This window comes from Cetorhinus maximus, chromosome 1 (assembly GCF_964194155.1).
Source record: "Cetorhinus maximus chromosome 1, sCetMax3.hap1.1, whole genome shotgun sequence".
NCBI lineage: Eukaryota > Metazoa > Chordata > Chondrichthyes > Lamniformes > Cetorhinidae > Cetorhinus > Cetorhinus maximus.
The window spans coordinates 227,884,418-227,902,102 of NC_135879.1; the positions used below are offsets into that span (position 1 = coordinate 227,884,418).

The window sequence follows — 17,685 nt, forward strand, 5'->3', positions numbered from 1 at the left end:
TAGATGGGATAATCAATGCCCATCACCTGTTTTAACTAGCAACTGCTTTTAACAAGTTGATTGCCACATTGACATGGGTGACCACCAGGCAGTCCAAGAGAAGTAGGCAGGTAGAGCAGGAGTCCTCTGGGGTCTCGCTCGCAAATCAGTTTTCTGTTTTGGAAGCTGGTGAGGGTGTTGGTTCCTCAGGAGTGTAGTCAGAGCCGCATTTGTGGCACCGCGAGCGGCTCGGCTGTACAGGAAGGGAGGAAGAAGAAAGAGCGAACTCTAGTGATAGGGGATTCATTGGTTAGGGGAAAAGATAGGCGTTTCTGTGGCTGTAGACGTGACTCCAGGATGGTATGTTGCCTCTCTGGTGCCAGGGTCAAGGATGTCACAGAGCGGCTGGTGGACATTCTTCTGGAGGACGGTGATCAGCCAGAGGTTGTGGTCCACATTGGCACCAATGACTTAGGTAGGAAGGGGGATGTAGTCCTGTGATCAGAATTTAGGGAGATAGGTAGAAAATTAGCAAGCAGGACCTCAGATGTAGTAATCTTCGGATTTCTCCCAGTGCCATGTGCCAGTTATTCAGAAATAGGAGGATAAGGCAGATGAATGCGTGGCTAAAAAGATGGTGCTGGAAGGAGGGCTTTAGATTCCTGGGACACTGGGATTGTCTCTGGGGGAGATAGCACCTGTACAAGATGGATGGGTTGCACCTGAATAGAGCTGGGACTGAGTTCCTTGTGGGGCATCTTGTTAGTTTAAAGCCCTCCTAACAGCACGAACTCAGCAGGGGTGTGGGAACCAAGAGAAAATATTAGAGAGGAATACCAGGGTGCACAGAATACTGGGAGGGACAGATAGCACTAGTATAGAGAATAGTAAGCTAATTAAATTTGGGGTGAGGGAGAAAGATACAAAATCTAAATCGTGGTTACTATGCATGTATGTGAATGCAAGGAGTATAGCACGGAGTTACAGGTGCAGATTGCCGTGTCGAAATACGCTGTTGTAGCGATAACAGAGATCTAGATCAAGGAAGGGAAGAGCTGGGTGTTAATGTTCCCAGGTGCAAGGTGTTCAGAAGAGATAGGAAAGGAGGAGGGGTGGCAGTATTGGTTAAGGTGAGCATTGCAATGTTGGCGAAATAAGATATCCTGGAGGGTTCAAGGTCAGAATCAATTTGGCTAGAATCATCTAATGCTCTCTTGAATTACTTGATTGAACCTACCTCCACTACACTTCCAGGCAGTGTATTCCAAACCCTAACTGTTCACTCTGAAAAAGTTTTTTCTCACCTCCTCACATTTGTTTCTTTTAGAAAACACTTGTGCCCTCTGATTCTCGATCCGTTTATGAGCGGGAGCAGTTTCTCCCTATCGACTCTGCCCAGACCCCTCATGATTTTGAAAACTTCTATCAAGCTTCTCCTTGCCAAGGAAAACAGTCCCAACTTCTCTAATCTTTCCTCATAACTGAAATGTCTCGTCCCTGGAACCATTCTCATAAAACTCTTCTGCACTCTCCAATGCGTTTACACCCTTCCTATAGTGTGGCGCTCAGAACTGTACACAATACCCTATTTAAAGTCTGACCATTGTCTTATATAAGTTCATCATAACCTCCCTTCTGTTGGACTCTATGCCCCTATTAATGACGCCTCGAATACTGTCTGCATTAGAAACAGCTCTCTACCTGTCCTGCCACATTTAATGACGTATGTACATTTCCACCCAGGTCTTCCTGCTCCTGCACACCCTTTAGAATAGTATCCTTTATTTTTATACTGTCACTTCCCCTCATTGAACTTCATCTGCCACCTATCTGCCCACTCCACCGATGTGTCAATGTCCTTTTGAAGCTCAACACTGTCCTCACAGTTACAATTCTCTCAGATTTTGTGTCGTCTGCACTCTGTTCCCTATCCCTCAGCCAATTTTGTGAGCTCGTTGCCACTGTCCCTTTAATTCCGTGACCTATAACTTTCCTCAACTCTGTTATTTGCCACTTCATCGAACATCTTTTGGAAGTCCATATACACTACATCAACAGCCTTGCCCTTGTCAACGATCCCTGTTACCTCTTCAAAAAACTTCGTTAGCTCGACATGATTTTCCGTTAACAAATCCATGTTGACTCTTCCGAATCAATCCCACATTTTTTCATGTGACTATTAATTCTATCCTGAATAATTGTTTCTAGAAGTTTCCCCATCATGAGGTTAAACTGACTGGTCTGTCATTGCAGGGCAGATCTTTACAACCTTTTTTGAACAAGGGCATAAGGTTTGCAATTCTCCAGCCCTCTGACACCTCCCACAAATCCAGGGAACATTGAAAGATTATTGCTTGTGCCTCTGCGATTTCCACTCTCGTTTCCTTTAATATTCTTGGAGGCATCTCATCTGGTTCTGGTGCCTTATCAACTTTAAGTACCGACAGCTTATCCAATAACACCTCCTTATCAATTTTAAACCCTTCTAGTGACCGAGTTTCCTCCCCCTGTCACCATGGCCAAGGTAGCATCTGCCTTGTAGATAAAGATAGATGCAAAGTATTAATTTAACAACTCAGCCATGCCTCTGTAAATCCCCTTTTTGGTCCCTAATTGGCCCTACTCCTCCTCCTTTCATCACCCTTTCACCATTGATTTCAAAGTTTGCAGATGATGCGAAGCTTGGGAGTGTTGTAGACTGCGAGGAAGATGGTGTGGAACTTCAAGGACATGGACAAGTTGGTGGAGTGGGCAGATGGGTGGTAGATGAAGTTTAATGCCGAGAAATGTGAGGTGATGCATTTTGGTAGGAGGAACATGGACAGACGATATAAAATAAGGGATGAAATTTTGAAGAGGGTGCAGGAGCAGAAGGACTTGGATGTCTATGTGCATAGATCAGTGAAGGTGGTGGGACAGATGGAGAGAGCAGCTAATGAAGCATGTAGTATCCTGGGCTTTATTAATAGGGGCATAAGAGTACAAGTGCGAGGAGGTTATGTTGAATTTTTATAAGACACCCGTTAGACCACAGCTGGAATATTGTGTACAGTTCTGGGCGTCATATTATAGGAAGGATGTGAAGACATTGGAGAGAATGCAGAAGAGGTTTACCAGAATGATTTCAGGGGTGAGAAACTTCAGCGATGAGGATAGATTGGAGATTTGGGACTGTCTGCCTTGGCAAGAAAAAGGCTTAGAGGAGATTTGATAGAGATGTTCAAAGTCATGAGGGGGCTGGACAGCGTAGATAGGGAGAAACTGTTCCTGCTCGTAAATGGATCAGGAATGAGAGGGCACAGATTTAAAGTGATGTGCAAAGGAAGCAAAAGTGATGCGAGAAAAAACGTTCACACAACGAGTGGTTTGGGTCTGGAATGCACAGCCTGGATGTGTGGTGAAGGCAGGTTCAATTGAGGCATTCAAGAGGGCACTAGATGATTATTTGAACAGAAACAATGTGCAAGGGTATGGGGAAAAGGCAGGGCAATGGCACTCGGTCATAATGCTCATTTGGAAAGCTGGTGCAGACATGATGGGCCAAATGGCCCCCTTCTGTGCTGTTAAAATTCTGAAATTCCAACAACTCACATTTTCATCTGTGTCTTTTGCTCCCTGATGGTTAATGCTTGACATCATGTAAGGGCAGAATGATAAGTTAATGAAGAGGAAGCAATACGATGGACAGAAAATCGGAGAGTCAACTAAAACCCAAGTAGTATGGTTTCATTTTATTACTGAACTATACTCTTCATTGACTTCCAGAAGCATTTTAATTTGATTCACCACTTTGCTGCTATTCCAAATAACAGCTGAGCTCATCCTATCAATATGGATCATCTGATTTGATTCTTTCTAGTCTATTTCTATTTTTATGTTAACATTACAGTACAAATTCAATTGATTCAGAAAGAATGGAAGTTGGCAGTTGCCTTTACCTGAAGACCAGCAAAAATGCTTTGTTTCAGCTGATAAAACATGTTTATTTTTATTGATTGTGATAATGTGAACTTTCTGCAGTACCGAATTGTGATCCTTTACTGCTCTAGAAGTGTTACTAGAATTGATTTTTTTTTTGGGCATAATAAAATTGTTGGAGGAAAGATGTTGCTGTTTTTTTCTATTGGAAGAGATCTGTATTTACTTGCCGCCTTAAAGATAGAATTCCATATTTGTAATTCATTTAATACTGGACATGCCTAGAACTATTAGTTCATATTTTTTCTAAGCATTAGTTGAACTCTAGTGGCATTGTTCACAGACAAAATTTTTAGAGTTTAATTATATGGTTATTTGTATGGTAATGGTTAATTATATGGTTATGTTTTAATTATTATTTTAAAGACTTTAATTAATTAGGACAGTTTAGAAATAAAAACAGAAAATGCTGGAAAAACTCAGGTCATGCAGAATCTTTGGAGAGAGAAATCGAGTTAATGTTTCGAGTCCTTATGACACCTCTCGAACTGAAGAAGAGTCATTTGGTCTCGAAACATTAACTCCTCTCTCTCTCTCTCTCTCTGCCGATGCTGCCAGACCTCCTGCTGTCTTTATTTCAGATTTCCAGCTTCTGTAGCATTTTGCTTTTAAATTTTAGAATACAGTGCCATTTTCCATTACAGATCATTGTACAGGTAAATCAAAGATTTTAGTATGTCATTGGGTTTAGTAATTTTATAACAAGCTATTAGTACTGCAGGTCCAATACAGTTGCATAGGTAGTATAATTTACTGGGAATTGTTCTTAATAAAGCAATGACCTTTTTTTGAAATCTGTAATGGCATCACTCATTCTAGATAAATGTATTAAGATCTGTAAATGCTACTTGAATAGAAGAGTCAAATTGGATGGGAGCATACAGTGTACTTGAGAAGTTGGTTGGCTGCAAACAGTGCAGGTCAAGTGAGGGTCATGATCCAGATTACAAGTTCATTTTTTAAATATTTGAAAGTAAACATTAAAGTAACAGTGGTAATGTAATAGGCTAAAGAGTAGGAGGCAGAAATGTACAGGTACAGCAAATAATTAGGAAGGCAAAGGCTTTTATTGCTAGGAGGATGAAGTATAAAAGTAAGGAAGTCTTGCTAGAACCAACTTCAAATTAAGGGGTGAAGCAGCATTTCACTTGCACTTCCCTCAATTCGCTGCTCCCAATGCGGTTTCCTCTACACTGGAGAGACCAAACACAGACTGGGTGCCCAGTAATTAAATCTAGAATAAAAAGCTAGTATCCGTAACGGTGACCATGAAATTACTGGATTGCCATAACGCATCTGGTTTGCTAATGTTCTTCAGTTCAAGAATTCTGCCATCCATTCCTAGTCTGGCTTCTAGACCTACAGCTGTATGGTTGATTCTTAATCACTAAAATGACTAGCAAGTGTCTCAGTTGCTGCCAAGAATGTGACTCACCAACATCTTAAGGGCAATCAGGAATGAACAGTAAATGCTGGCCTTGCCAAAAATGCCTATATCCAGTGAATGAATAAAAAAAAATTAAACTTTTTAAAAATCATTTTGACCCCATGTCCCTTAGTCAAATGTAAATACAGAATTGAAATCAGTAAGCAGAGCAATCAACTCTCAATGGACTTCCAAACATAGTTCTTGAATGGATGAGCTAAGAAGGACCAAATGGTCTTTTTATCTGTTTGTGCTGTGATCTTACTTACAAACATGTGAATAAGGAGCAAGAGTAGGCCACTTGGCCCCTCGAGCTTACTCTGCCATTCAATAAGATCATAGCTGATCAAATTGTAACCTCCACTCCACATTCCTGCCTATCCTCAATAACCTTGCATTCACTTGTTAAGCCATGCCTTAAAAATACTCAAAGATTCTGCCTCCACTGCCTTTGGAAGAAAAGAGTTCCAAAGACTCACGACCCTGAGAGAAAAAAAATTCTCCTCATCTTAAATGACCGACCCCTTATTTTTAAACTGTGACCACTAGTTCTAGATTCTCCCACAAGAGGGAACATCCTCTCCACATCCACTCTGTCAAGGCACTGAAGACCTTTTATGTTTCAATCAAGTTGCCTCTTTTTCTTAAGTCCAGTAGATACAAGCCTAACCGTCCAGCCTTTCCTCATAAGACAACCCGGCCATTGCTGGTATTAGGCTGGTAAACCTTCTCTGAACAGGCGCATTGACATTCTTCCTTTAAGTAAGGTGCTTTACATCTTAAATAAGATGCTTTACACAGTATTCCAGATGTGGTCTCTCAAATGCCCTGCATAACTGAAGCATAACCTCCCTATTTTGTAATCAGTTCCCCTCACAATAAACAATAACATTCTATTAGCTTTCCGAATTACTTGCTGTAGCTGCATACTAACCTTTTGTGATTCATGCAGTAGGATATCCAGATCCCTTTGAATCTGAGCTCTGCAACCCCATTAGATGATATGCTTTTTTTATTCTTCCTGCTAAAGTGGACAATTTCACATTTGCCCACATTATACTCCATTTGCCAGATCTTTGCCCACTCACTTAACCTATCTATGTCACTTTGTAGCCTCCTTGTGTCCTCTTCACAACTTACTCTCCTACCTATCTTTGTGCCATCAGTAAATTTAGCAATCATATCTTCAGTCCCTTCATTCAAGTCATTTCGAAAATTGTAAAAAGCTGAGGCCCTAGCACTGATCCCTGTGGCACACCTCTCATCACATCCTGTCAACCAGAAACACCCATTTATGCCCACTGTTTTCTGTTTGCTAGCCAATCTTCTATCCATACCAATATGTTACCCCTGACACCATGAGCTTTTATTTTCCACAATAACCTTTGATGTGGCACCTTATCAAATGCCTTCTGGAAATCTAAGTACAGTACATTCACCGCTTCCTCTTTATCCACAGCAGATGTGACTCCTTCGAAGAACTTCAATAAATTGGTTAAACATGATTTCCCTTTCTCACAACCATGTTGACTCTGTCTGATTTACCTTGAATTTTTCTAAGTGTCCTGCTATAAATTCTTCAGGAATAGCTTCTAACATTTTCCCTATGACAGATGTGAAGCTTGAGGCCTGTAGTTTCCTGCTTTGTCTCCAGCCCCCACCCTCCACTTCATTGAATAAGAGTTACGTTTACTATTTTCCAATCTAATGCAACCTTCCCCAAATCTTGTTGAGACAAATCAAAATCCAACTATATAACTGCTTTAAAAAAAATGACATTGCTGTCTTAATACAGCTCCACATAGGGTAGAATTATTTTTCAATTTGTAAGCCACATTGAAGCTTACCAGGACAAAATGCAACAAGGGCTACAATACAATTTTTTGCCCTTTAACTGGCTTTGTATTAATTGTTGCATAATATGTAATTTCTTGTGTTTAATACATACAGCAACTTTCTATTCATCTTTTAAATACAAATGTTATGTGTTTTCCCTCGGTAATTACGGATGGAAAACATTGGGATTGTTGATTGTTGAGATTTTATTGCTAGCAATGGGAGATATCAAATTGACTGAAGCAAAGCAGCTGCAGACTGAAAGTAATAAACGATAGGCAGCCTGATGTGGCCTGGTCGTGAAGATTTGAAATCTCTACTAGATCATGATCCTAGATAAGAAGGCTGCCTGAGAATTTGATTCATTATTTCATTACACTATTTCTTTTAGTTAATGTGATTCTTCCACTTGTCAGCACTGCATTTCAACTAAATGCCATGAAAGGCCAGTGTCATGTAAACTTAAATTGAAACAGAAGTAGTTAATGAATTGAAAAAGTTGTGTTACACTACAGCTGCTTTGAAAATAGTTAACAAGTATTCCATATAAAATGGATTTCAGTTTCAATCTGTAGGGTTGGAAATTTGTATGTGAATGAGTGATGATGCATTAGCTTTTTTTGGACGCAGAAGTTGAATAACTGTAGCCAGTGATCACTGTAGAGGTTTGCCTAACAAGTTCAATGTCACTTTGGGAGTGACCAACAAATAATTGGTTTTGCAGAAATGGAATTTACAGCAAAGGAGGTGGCTGTTTGGTCAATTGTCTGTACTGACTCTGCTAGGAGAATCCAGAACTAATCCCACTACCTTGCTCTCTCCTCATAATCTTGTGTAGAATCAAAGAGTTTTCTGTACATATGTTGTAAAGTACAGTATTGGAGTGAGGATAACTGATGGTGATAAAGGGGAGGAAGCCTGAGCAGGTGTCCAACAGATATGTGCTTGTGCATGCGGTGGGGGTGTCGGCGGTTGAGTTGTGGTCGCAATGGCGCCATGATGATCACCGCATTGTAACTTGATTGATTTAACTCTTATCCTGTGAAATTTTGTTGTATTGTTGCTATAGGATAAGCAGACATTTAAGTTCCCTAAGCAGCTGTTTTCATACTTTGTGCTTCCAGAGGCAGCATTGCAAAGATCTATTTAAGCGACGGGCTTTTGCTGGTTCTTCAGTGAGTTCAGCTGTACTTCGAGGGACTGATTTCTGTCTCTCCTGACAATTGATTGAGCCAAATGGTTTAACCTCCATTTACAGACCAGTGATGATTTTCCTGATCTCAGGTTTGCACAAATGTTCTCCAGCCATTAATGGTCCTAAAATTGTGAATCTCTGCTTTCAAAGAATTGAACAAACAATTTACGACCAAGTGTTGTAGTTGGTACAGAGGTAATTTAATTATTTCCCAATCTTGACACTAGGACTAATTTAAGCATTGACATCACACTCTCTTCATTCTGCAGATGCTGTGAATGTTGCTATTTATTGCATACCTTAGTTCATCTGAACTTTCACATGAACAGTGGAATTTAGTGTTGGCAGTAAGGGTCTCATCATTGGCAGGAGAACTGATGGGAGCTCTGTGTCACCTCTGAGGCATTCAAGTGGCCAATGTTGGGCCTTCTCCAGGATTAAGGAACCCGGGACACAGTTTGCCCGCTGGTGGCTGACGGTGGTGACAGGCTGGCAGTTCTCCATTACCTGTCAGCATCACCTGGAGCATTGGTTTCTGGAAATGAACCCACCAAAGGCCTATGATCAATGAGGGACCCAGACTACAGGTGAGAGGGGGTGTGATCAAGGTGTCTGGGTGGGGATGGCTAGCTAGGGGACTTGGGGTGGGGAGGGTGCTTAGAAGAAAGGGCAGGGGTTGGCTCTCAATGATGCCAGGTCCCTCGATCAGGCACGGAGTGCCTTTGCTCCCCACCCCTTTCCCCAGGAAGCCTTTTGGTTTTGCTTTTCGGCTCCCTGCCTAATGAGTTTCCCACTTGTCACTGGTTGAATACCAGTTATAGCAGGCTGAGGTCCACTTAAGGGCCTCAATTAACACAGTTGGCAGCTGGAGGGAGTCCCCATCCTGTACCCTCCCATCAGTTAAATGCTCCACCTCTTCCAAACTTGTCATTGGGGAGGGCGATTCCCCCCCAAAGTGTCACTTTCTCCAACATTATTATAGTGGCGGTAACCTTTGCTTTCTAATTGTCAATTAAGGAAAAATGTCTGTACTTCAGTGGTTAGTTCTTGCATTTCTGCATTCTGAAATTAATTGAAGCTCAAAAAATTGAAAGTAACAACAGGTGTTTCCAACAGATGTTAATTTTAAAAAGAAACTTTTATTGGAATAATAGGTGAAGCAGGAAAAAACTGTACAATTGTGTTTTGTCTGCTTTTACTGACTTAAGGGTGACACAATTTGTGCTGGTGTCTTATTGAAAGAGAACTTGTGATTTAGCTTTAGAGACCGATATGCCCTCAGTGAGGAAAATGGTAACTGCATTTGGATTTCTTAATCCTGAACAAACAAAGTAGAAGCTAAGATCAACAGATCCTGAATTCCTACTTGGATGATGCCCTTTATGTAAAAGGATATGGAAGAAAACATTTAAAGAAGATTGACCTTGAAATAGCACATGTTTAATGCCCCTATTTCATTTGTAGGTTACTTAACACATTGTAAATAAGAACATTGGAGGAGTCAGTAGAACTATTCAAAATTAAGTGTAAAAAGATTATTCCTATTGATGGGTAAATCCAAAACATGGCTGTGATTTCAAAGTAAACACTAAATATGCAAAATTCAGAATGCTTTACCATAAAGTGGTAATTAATGCTGAATCAAATAGTGTCTCTGAAGGAATAAGGATAGGATATGTGTTTTGATTTTTTTTTTAAACCGGTTCACAAAAGGAAAGGAAGAAAACATGAGCATTTATTGAGGCTACTTTTCATGATTTTGGAACACCCTAAAGTGCTTTACAGCTCTGAAGAAGGGTCATACGGACTCAAAACGTTAACTCTGTTTCCCTCTCCACAGATGCTGTCAGACCTACCGAGTTTTTCCAGCATTTTCTGTTTTGATTGCTTTGCACTATTGCTGTACTCCTAAGGGTAGTCACTCTTGTATGTGCAGCCAATTTGTGCACAGCATGCTCCCACAAAATGTAATGTGATGCTTTGCAGATAATTTGTTTTGGTGATGTTCATTGAGCGATAGGTCTTGCCTAGGATATCTTGATTTAATGGCACCTCAGACTGTGCAGTATTCCCTCATTTTTGCACAAGAAAGTCGGCCTAGATTATGTGCTCAAGTCTCTGGAATGGGGCATTCCCACAAGCTTCTGACTCGCGGTCAGAGTGCTACCACTGACCCATAGTGATCCTTAAATACACTTGGTCATCCAAGTTCTAAAAGTCATGAAGTAAACTTTTGGTAGAATAACAAACTGCAATGGTACGCTCAGGGATGTCTATGAATAATTCTGCTTGATGCCTTGACTTATAAATGTGAAATGATAGGCATTTTAAAATTTAGATGTTCCTTCAATTTACAAAGTGATTTGAAAGGCAAATCTTTTGATAATATTGCATTGGTTGTCAAGGCAATAAATTGGTGCATTCAATTGAAAGGCTAATGTGGACTGAAAGGGAGAAAAGATTAGACTGAACAGCCAGTTTGTCCATGTTGGCTCATTTCCTCCTGTTCAATCTTCATCATTTTTTTTACATAAAGAAAATCTTGCATTAATATAGTGCTTCTCATGACCCATTGATGTCTCAAAGCGGCTTACACCCACTGAAGAATTTTTTTGAAATGTGATCACTGTTGTGCTGTAGGAAACATGGCAGCCAATATGCACTCAGCAAACTCCCACAAACAGCAACGTGATAATGACCAGGTACTGCTTTTTTTATATTGAGGGATAAACCAAGACAACAAGATAACTCTGAAATAGTGCCATGAGATCTTTTACATCCACCTGAGCAGGGAGGGACCTCTGTTTAACGTCTCATCCAAAGGACGCAACCTCCAATAGTGCAGTGCTCCCTCAGTACTGCCCTGGAGTGTCAGCCTTTATTTCTTGTGCTCAAGCTTTGGAGTGGGACTTGAACCCGGTACCTTATGATTCCGAGATGAGTGTGCTACCAACTGAGCTATGGCTGACACGCACGTACAGAAAATTATATTTTTTAGCTAAAACGACCTATTTAGTTAAACATTCTTTTTAGCTCAAATGTCCTGCCGCTTTAGGCAGCACCTTCCAAACCCATGACCACTACTATCCAGAAGGACAAGGGCAACAGATTCTTGGGGACACCACTACTTGAAATTGCCCCTCCAAGCCACTCGCCATCTTGATTTGGAAATATATCGCCATTCCTTCACTGTTGCTTGGTCAAAATCCTGGAACTCCCTCCCTAACAGTGCTGTGGGTGTACCTGCAGCGCATGGACTGCAGCGGTTCAAGAAGGCAGCTCTCCACCACCACCTCAAGGGCAATTATGGATGGGCAATAAATGCTGGCCTACCTAGCAACGCTCACATCCCATGAGTGAATTTTTGATAAAATACCCATTCTAACCAGTTTCCTTACTCATTAAAACACGTGACTTGTATTTCTTGGTTTGTTTCCAACATTATATCTGACTACAAATTCAACACTCTTTTCCTTTTACTTGCTTTTAAATCATTGAAAACCCCAGACTGGCTTGGGTCAACCAGGCGACAAATATTAAAGCAAGGATAGAAAACAGTCAGCAGGTCTCTCACTTTGGAGAGAGCAGACAAGTTATTGCAGGTATGGATGCTACCTCTTGGTGTGGGAGAGAGGGATTGTTTTATCAATCCAATGGGGAGGAGTGCTCACAGCATACTTTGGGAAATCACATGTCCAGTATATGACTTTCCCTCCATTAATTTAAGGAGATGAAAATGCCATGTATTGTCTGTGGACACATGATCTCAGAACCATCTCCATCGTGGCCAAATCAGAATGTTGCTATGAATTAGTACATTAACTTTGTTGTCATTAAGGTAGAATTTTTAAAATGCAAAGCACTCTGCCTTATGTTTAATTGTAAGCAGGAAGAAATGCTGCACAATGTGTTTTGTCATAAAAATTTGATAGAATATATAGATTTTGCTACGAAGTTGAGGTCTGCATTTTTGCACAAAACTCTGGGAGTGTGCAATCAATCATGAAGAAATAAATTGTTCAGAAATTATTTTATTTTATTATCTTTAGGTAACTACTCTTGTGAATACAAGTAGCAAGGGCCCATCAAGTAAAAAGAAAGGTCGATCCAAGAAAGCACATGTATTGGCTGCTTCTGTAGAACAAGCAACACAGAACTTTTTAGAGAAGGGGGACCAGATTGCAAAAGAGAGCCAGGATCTGAAGGAGGAGCTGCTAGTGGCTGTAGAAGATGTACGCAAACAAGGTGAGTGTTGTTTGGTTTAAACATATTATGCAGAACTCTGGCTGTTGGGATTTGAAATGCAGTTGAGGGACTCATGTTATTCTTACTATTTAATCATAGAGTTTAAGAGCAGGGGAAAAAAATCTCTCTTCTCTCCCTTTTCGTCCATTAAGGGCATTTGACACTTGCTGGGGCATAGTCTGATTTCTAAGGGAGTGTTGACAGGCTATTTGAATAGTTGCAGGTTGAGAGAGATGGTGGGGTTGGCCTCAATGTACGTTCACATAAGCATTTTGCAGAAAGGGTCAGTGGATAGTGATCGGATTGCCTCTCCCTATGTTGGAGATGAGCAAGAAGCCCATTGTAGCATCACTACTGCCATTCTAACTCTGATCAGGAGTCAAAAATACAAATTTTACGAATTAAATATGACGTAAGCGATAGTTATTTGTGCCAGAGGCTACACCACTCGGACTTTGACAATGTTCATTATGGACTATTGTAATGGAACATCTATTATGCTTTTTCAACTGAAACCTTACTGGCCATTGCAGTTAGGTAAATTATTGTGGGATTTACTTGCTGCAATCTTAAATTACTTATACAGTAAATTAAATTTGAAGGACAAACCAACTCTTTTTTTGTTAGAAAAATTTGTGAAGACACGTTTCAGAATGTTTATTGAATGTTTTTCTGGATCAAACATATGCTAAACTATTTCATCTTGCTGCTTTACTTGTGCTAATTTCCACATATGTTTACATTGAACCAATTTGATGTATTTATATATTTCCAAAAAAATGTTTTATAATTTCAGTTTCTCTTCTAAACTTTTAATCATAGCAGGATTCGTGGGATGAGGTCCATGGAGAGAGTGTAGAATAGGTTTTCCTTATTGTAGAGAATTTACCAGTTCAGGCACAAAAACCTTCTCTTAAAATTGCTTTTCACAGTATATATCAATTATTTAAACTTGAAATGCAGGGGACATGGTCAAGAAGTTTGCAGATGATATAAAAATTGGCCATGTGGTTCTTAGTGAGGAAGAAAGTTCTGTGCAGTAAATTTTCTATATTTCTATCACTGCTTTACTTTATGGAGATGAACTTGGCAAAATAAAAGTCCTCTAAAGAAACTTTCTGCAGAAAGAGTGAGCACATTGGACAAGGACTACAGCTCAAAACATAAACAAAAATACCTGGAAAACTCAGCAGGTCTGGCAGCATCTGCGGAGAGGAACACAGTTAACGTGGTGCCAGCTCTACTTGTTCCCCCCCCCTTAAACCAGCTTATTTTTCACCTCTCTTCTATTTTTACTTAGTTCTGTTGAAGGGTCATTCGGACTCGAAACATTAACTGTGTTCCTCTCCGCAGATGCTGCCAGACCTGCTGAGTTTTTCCAGGAATTTTTGTTTTTGTTTTGGATTTCCAGCATCCGCAGTTTTTTGCTTTTATCTTAAGGACTACAGCTCATTTGGAGGATGAGCACCAACATGGACTTATTAGGCAGAACATGTGTATTTTTGTCTGTTCCATGACAGTCTGGTGCTTGTGTCAAAAGTGTACTTATCCATCTTTTGTGGCCTGTACCATTCCAGTGTAGTAGGTTCATTGTAAATCAGTCTGAAGAATGTTAAATTATGAATATTTAGTCAGTGGATTAGCCATCTACTTCAAACGGGTATTAAGTTTGGTTGAATTGTAGTACTTAGTCAAAATGCATGATTGATAAGAGGTAAGTAAATTTTAGTCCCTCAAATAGAATAAAGAACAGAGAGGTCTGATTTAAAATTTTGTTTGCCTCTACATACATCGTGATTTTAAAAAAATGTCACTTAAAATATATGTACCTGCTAATATATCTATTTGGTCCTCTGCTAATCCAGCGGCTAATACTTGCATGGAGGCTAAAATGATCTTGTACTTAACTGCAACAAGTCAATGAATCAGTAGGAGGTTGCTATTTTGAGTTACAAAATTGTATGCCACATTCACTTTCTCCTCCTCCGCATGCTGAGTTGCTGGTCTTAGCGAACAGCAGTGAAAAAGATGTTTGGAGGCCATATGTTTTACCTGCAGGGAAAGAAATTCCAAGAAAGAATTGTCCTGGAGTTTATGGCCTTGCGACAGGGATCAGAATGGAATTGATGGACCTGGAAGCAAACTATTTGCTTGTCATAGCTGTCTCAATTCAGTTTCTGTTGTGGATTGTCTCTAATGATGCCAACAGTTGCCAGTCTTACTCAGAGGCCACAGGTCTAAAAAAATGGAAATAATGTCATCTTGATGTTTTTATGTTCTGATGTGGCAGATGATATGTACCAGGCTGACCAAATCCATGAGGGAAACTTGATCGCGCTATCACAACAGTTTTGCAAATTGTGTTTATTTAGAGATGCCTGCACCAAATTCAGAAGTAATAAATCCACCAAGACTTATCAAAATAAAAGACGTCAAGCACATAAGACTATAATTACTACTATAATAACTCCTAAAATTCCTAATTAACCTGGCTCCCAGTTATACCCTCTTTAAGGCAACGGCCCAAAAATAGATTTTAGATTTGAAACAAATCCAACAAATTAACACAATACCCTGGACAGTGGAATTCCAATGGCTTTCTCTGGCTTCAGTTTTGGTAGACAGCAGACTTATGCACAAATACTGGAGGCTTCATTAAGGTTATTTCACATACTTCTGTTAGATCTCTCAATACCTTCTCTTGACACAGCCGCATTTTCCTTTATATATGTTTCTCTCTTAATATGTAAATTCTATTGTTTTATAAGCCTTTGAAACTGTATCTCCCTCAGAACATAAAAACTTTCATGTTGTCACTATATACTGTCAGTGACTTTTGGGGAAAAATAAGCACATTCCTTCAACTTGCTTATCTGGCTAGTTGTAAACAAACTAAAATCCCTTTGAAATTCAAACCTCCCTTCATCTATCTAAAATGAAGATACCCTTCACACCTTACATGCTAAGCCAACACCCATGTTTACTCGTTAGCATATCAAGCACCGAGCTTCTTTTGATGAGTTAAACTTGCAGTCTACTTGACTTCAAATGAAATTAAATCACACATAGACCTAACTATACTTACCCCCATAAACCTACCTTACAATAAACCAGAAAAATATTATGAAAATTATTATACCTTCATGACAGTTCTAAGATTTGTCTAAGGGATAAGAAGAGTATGCTCCATATCTTCTTTGACCTGGAAATGTTTAATGTTGACAATGAATACCTAAGATGGGTAGTGTTCAGTCAAAGAAAATTAGTACTGAGTGCTTACACTTTCCATAGGTGAAATGTCATTACTGAAATATAAAATGTTACATAGAAACGTAGAAAATAGGAGCAGGATTAGGTCATTTGGCCCTTCGAGCCTGCTCCGCCATTCATTATGATCATGACTGATCCTCTGTGTCAACGCTATGCTCTCCCCATATCTCTTAACCCCTTTAGATTCCAGAAATCTATCTATTTCCTCCTTAAAAATATTCAGTGACTTGGCTTCCACAGCCTTCTGTGGTGGAGAATTCCATAGGTTCACCATTTTTCTCCTCATCTCAGACCTAAATGGTCTACCCCATATCCGGAGACTGTGATGCCTTGTTCTCGACCCCTCAGCCAGAGGAAATATCATCCCTTCATCCAGCCTGCCCATCCATGTCAGAATTTTATATGTTCCAATGAGATCTCCTCTCATTATTCTAACTCCAGCGAATACAGGCCTAGTTGGCCCAATCTCTCCTCATATGACGATCCTGCCATCCTAGGAATCAGTCTGGTGAACCTTCATTGCACTCCCTCTATGGCACGTATATCCTTTCTTAGGTAAGGAGACCAGAACTGCACACAATACTCCAGGTATGGTCTCACCAAGGCCCTGTACAGCTACAGTAAGACAACCTTGCTCCTGTACTCAAATCCTCTTGCAATGAAGGCCAACATACCATTTACCTCCTTAACTGCCTGCTGTACTTGCATGTTTGTTTTCATTGGTGTACAAGGGCACCCAGGTCCCTTTGGACATAAATATTTCCCAATCTATGTTGCTGAATGTTGAGGCTCAGTTCTAAAATCTCCAGACCCAGCTTTCCCATACCCTTTAGAAATTGACCTAAGAAACAATACTATATTGCAAATTTCTTTTCAGTGATGCCATGATGGGACTAACTTTCAATTCCAGATTTTATCAATTCAATTTAAATTCCAGCGCCTGCCGTGGTGGGATTTGAACGTGTCCCCAGAGTACTAGCCTGGGCCTCTGGATTTCTAGTCCAGTGGAAATTCCACTCTGCTACCATCCCCCGCTTGATAAATCGTTTTATCAGAATTTATCGACAGTAAGATTGCCAGATATTGTAAATTTGAAGATGACATATATGTAAAAAGCAGTGGGATTGGAAGTGTATGTTTAAACTAGGGTGCAGATAAATTTTATAGAAGGACAACAGTGAGAATTAATTTTATAATGAGTCATAATTTGCAGTAACAGGGCATCAGACCAGATCAGCCATTCGTTGGACTTAGTCTCCTAATTGTCTGCCTGTGGGACTGCTATCCAATTAAGGACAGCGAGCAGGCTTCTGAAGTTGCTAGCCAATGCTACCAGCACAATCGGAGGACTGATACTCTTGATGCCTCAGCAGCACCACTAGGAAAGGTAGTCACTGCTGAGGCATGCAGGATACCGCAGGATCTGAGCCGCTAGGTAATTTTAAGAAAAAAAAAATCAAGGGGCAGAGAATCCGATGGATTCTCCTCTTCCCGGGTTGCTGCTGAGAGGTTTCCCCCCGATGCGGGCAGCCTCCCTAGAAGGCAGAGTTGCCTGTCATCAGCAAGATACCGGTGACCCGATAAAATGGCTGTTAATAGCGTTGTAGTTTGGGTTCGCTGCTTTGCATCTATTGCCACTGTTGGTAAAATGCCACAGTAGTAGATTGTGCCAGTGAGCTGTCGCAACGTGGCTCCCTGTGATTTTGCTGACCCAGCCTCTATGCCAGCCACTTCTCTTCTCTTCTCACCCAGCCCA

At 40.4% G+C, this 17,685-nt stretch overlaps 1 protein-coding gene across 1 annotated transcript in view; it reads left to right on the top strand.

The window, feature by feature from the left end:
- ctnna2 (catenin (cadherin-associated protein), alpha 2) overlaps positions 1 to 17,685 on the top strand; it is a 1,502,658-nt gene that overhangs the window by 73,056 nt on the left and 1,411,917 nt on the right. Inside the window, exon 3 of the mRNA XM_078554361.1 lies at positions 12,464 to 12,659. Within this exon, the coding sequence (XP_078410487.1) occupies positions 12,464 to 12,659 (196 nt within the window). The remainder of the gene's footprint in view (positions 1 to 12,463; positions 12,660 to 17,685) is intronic.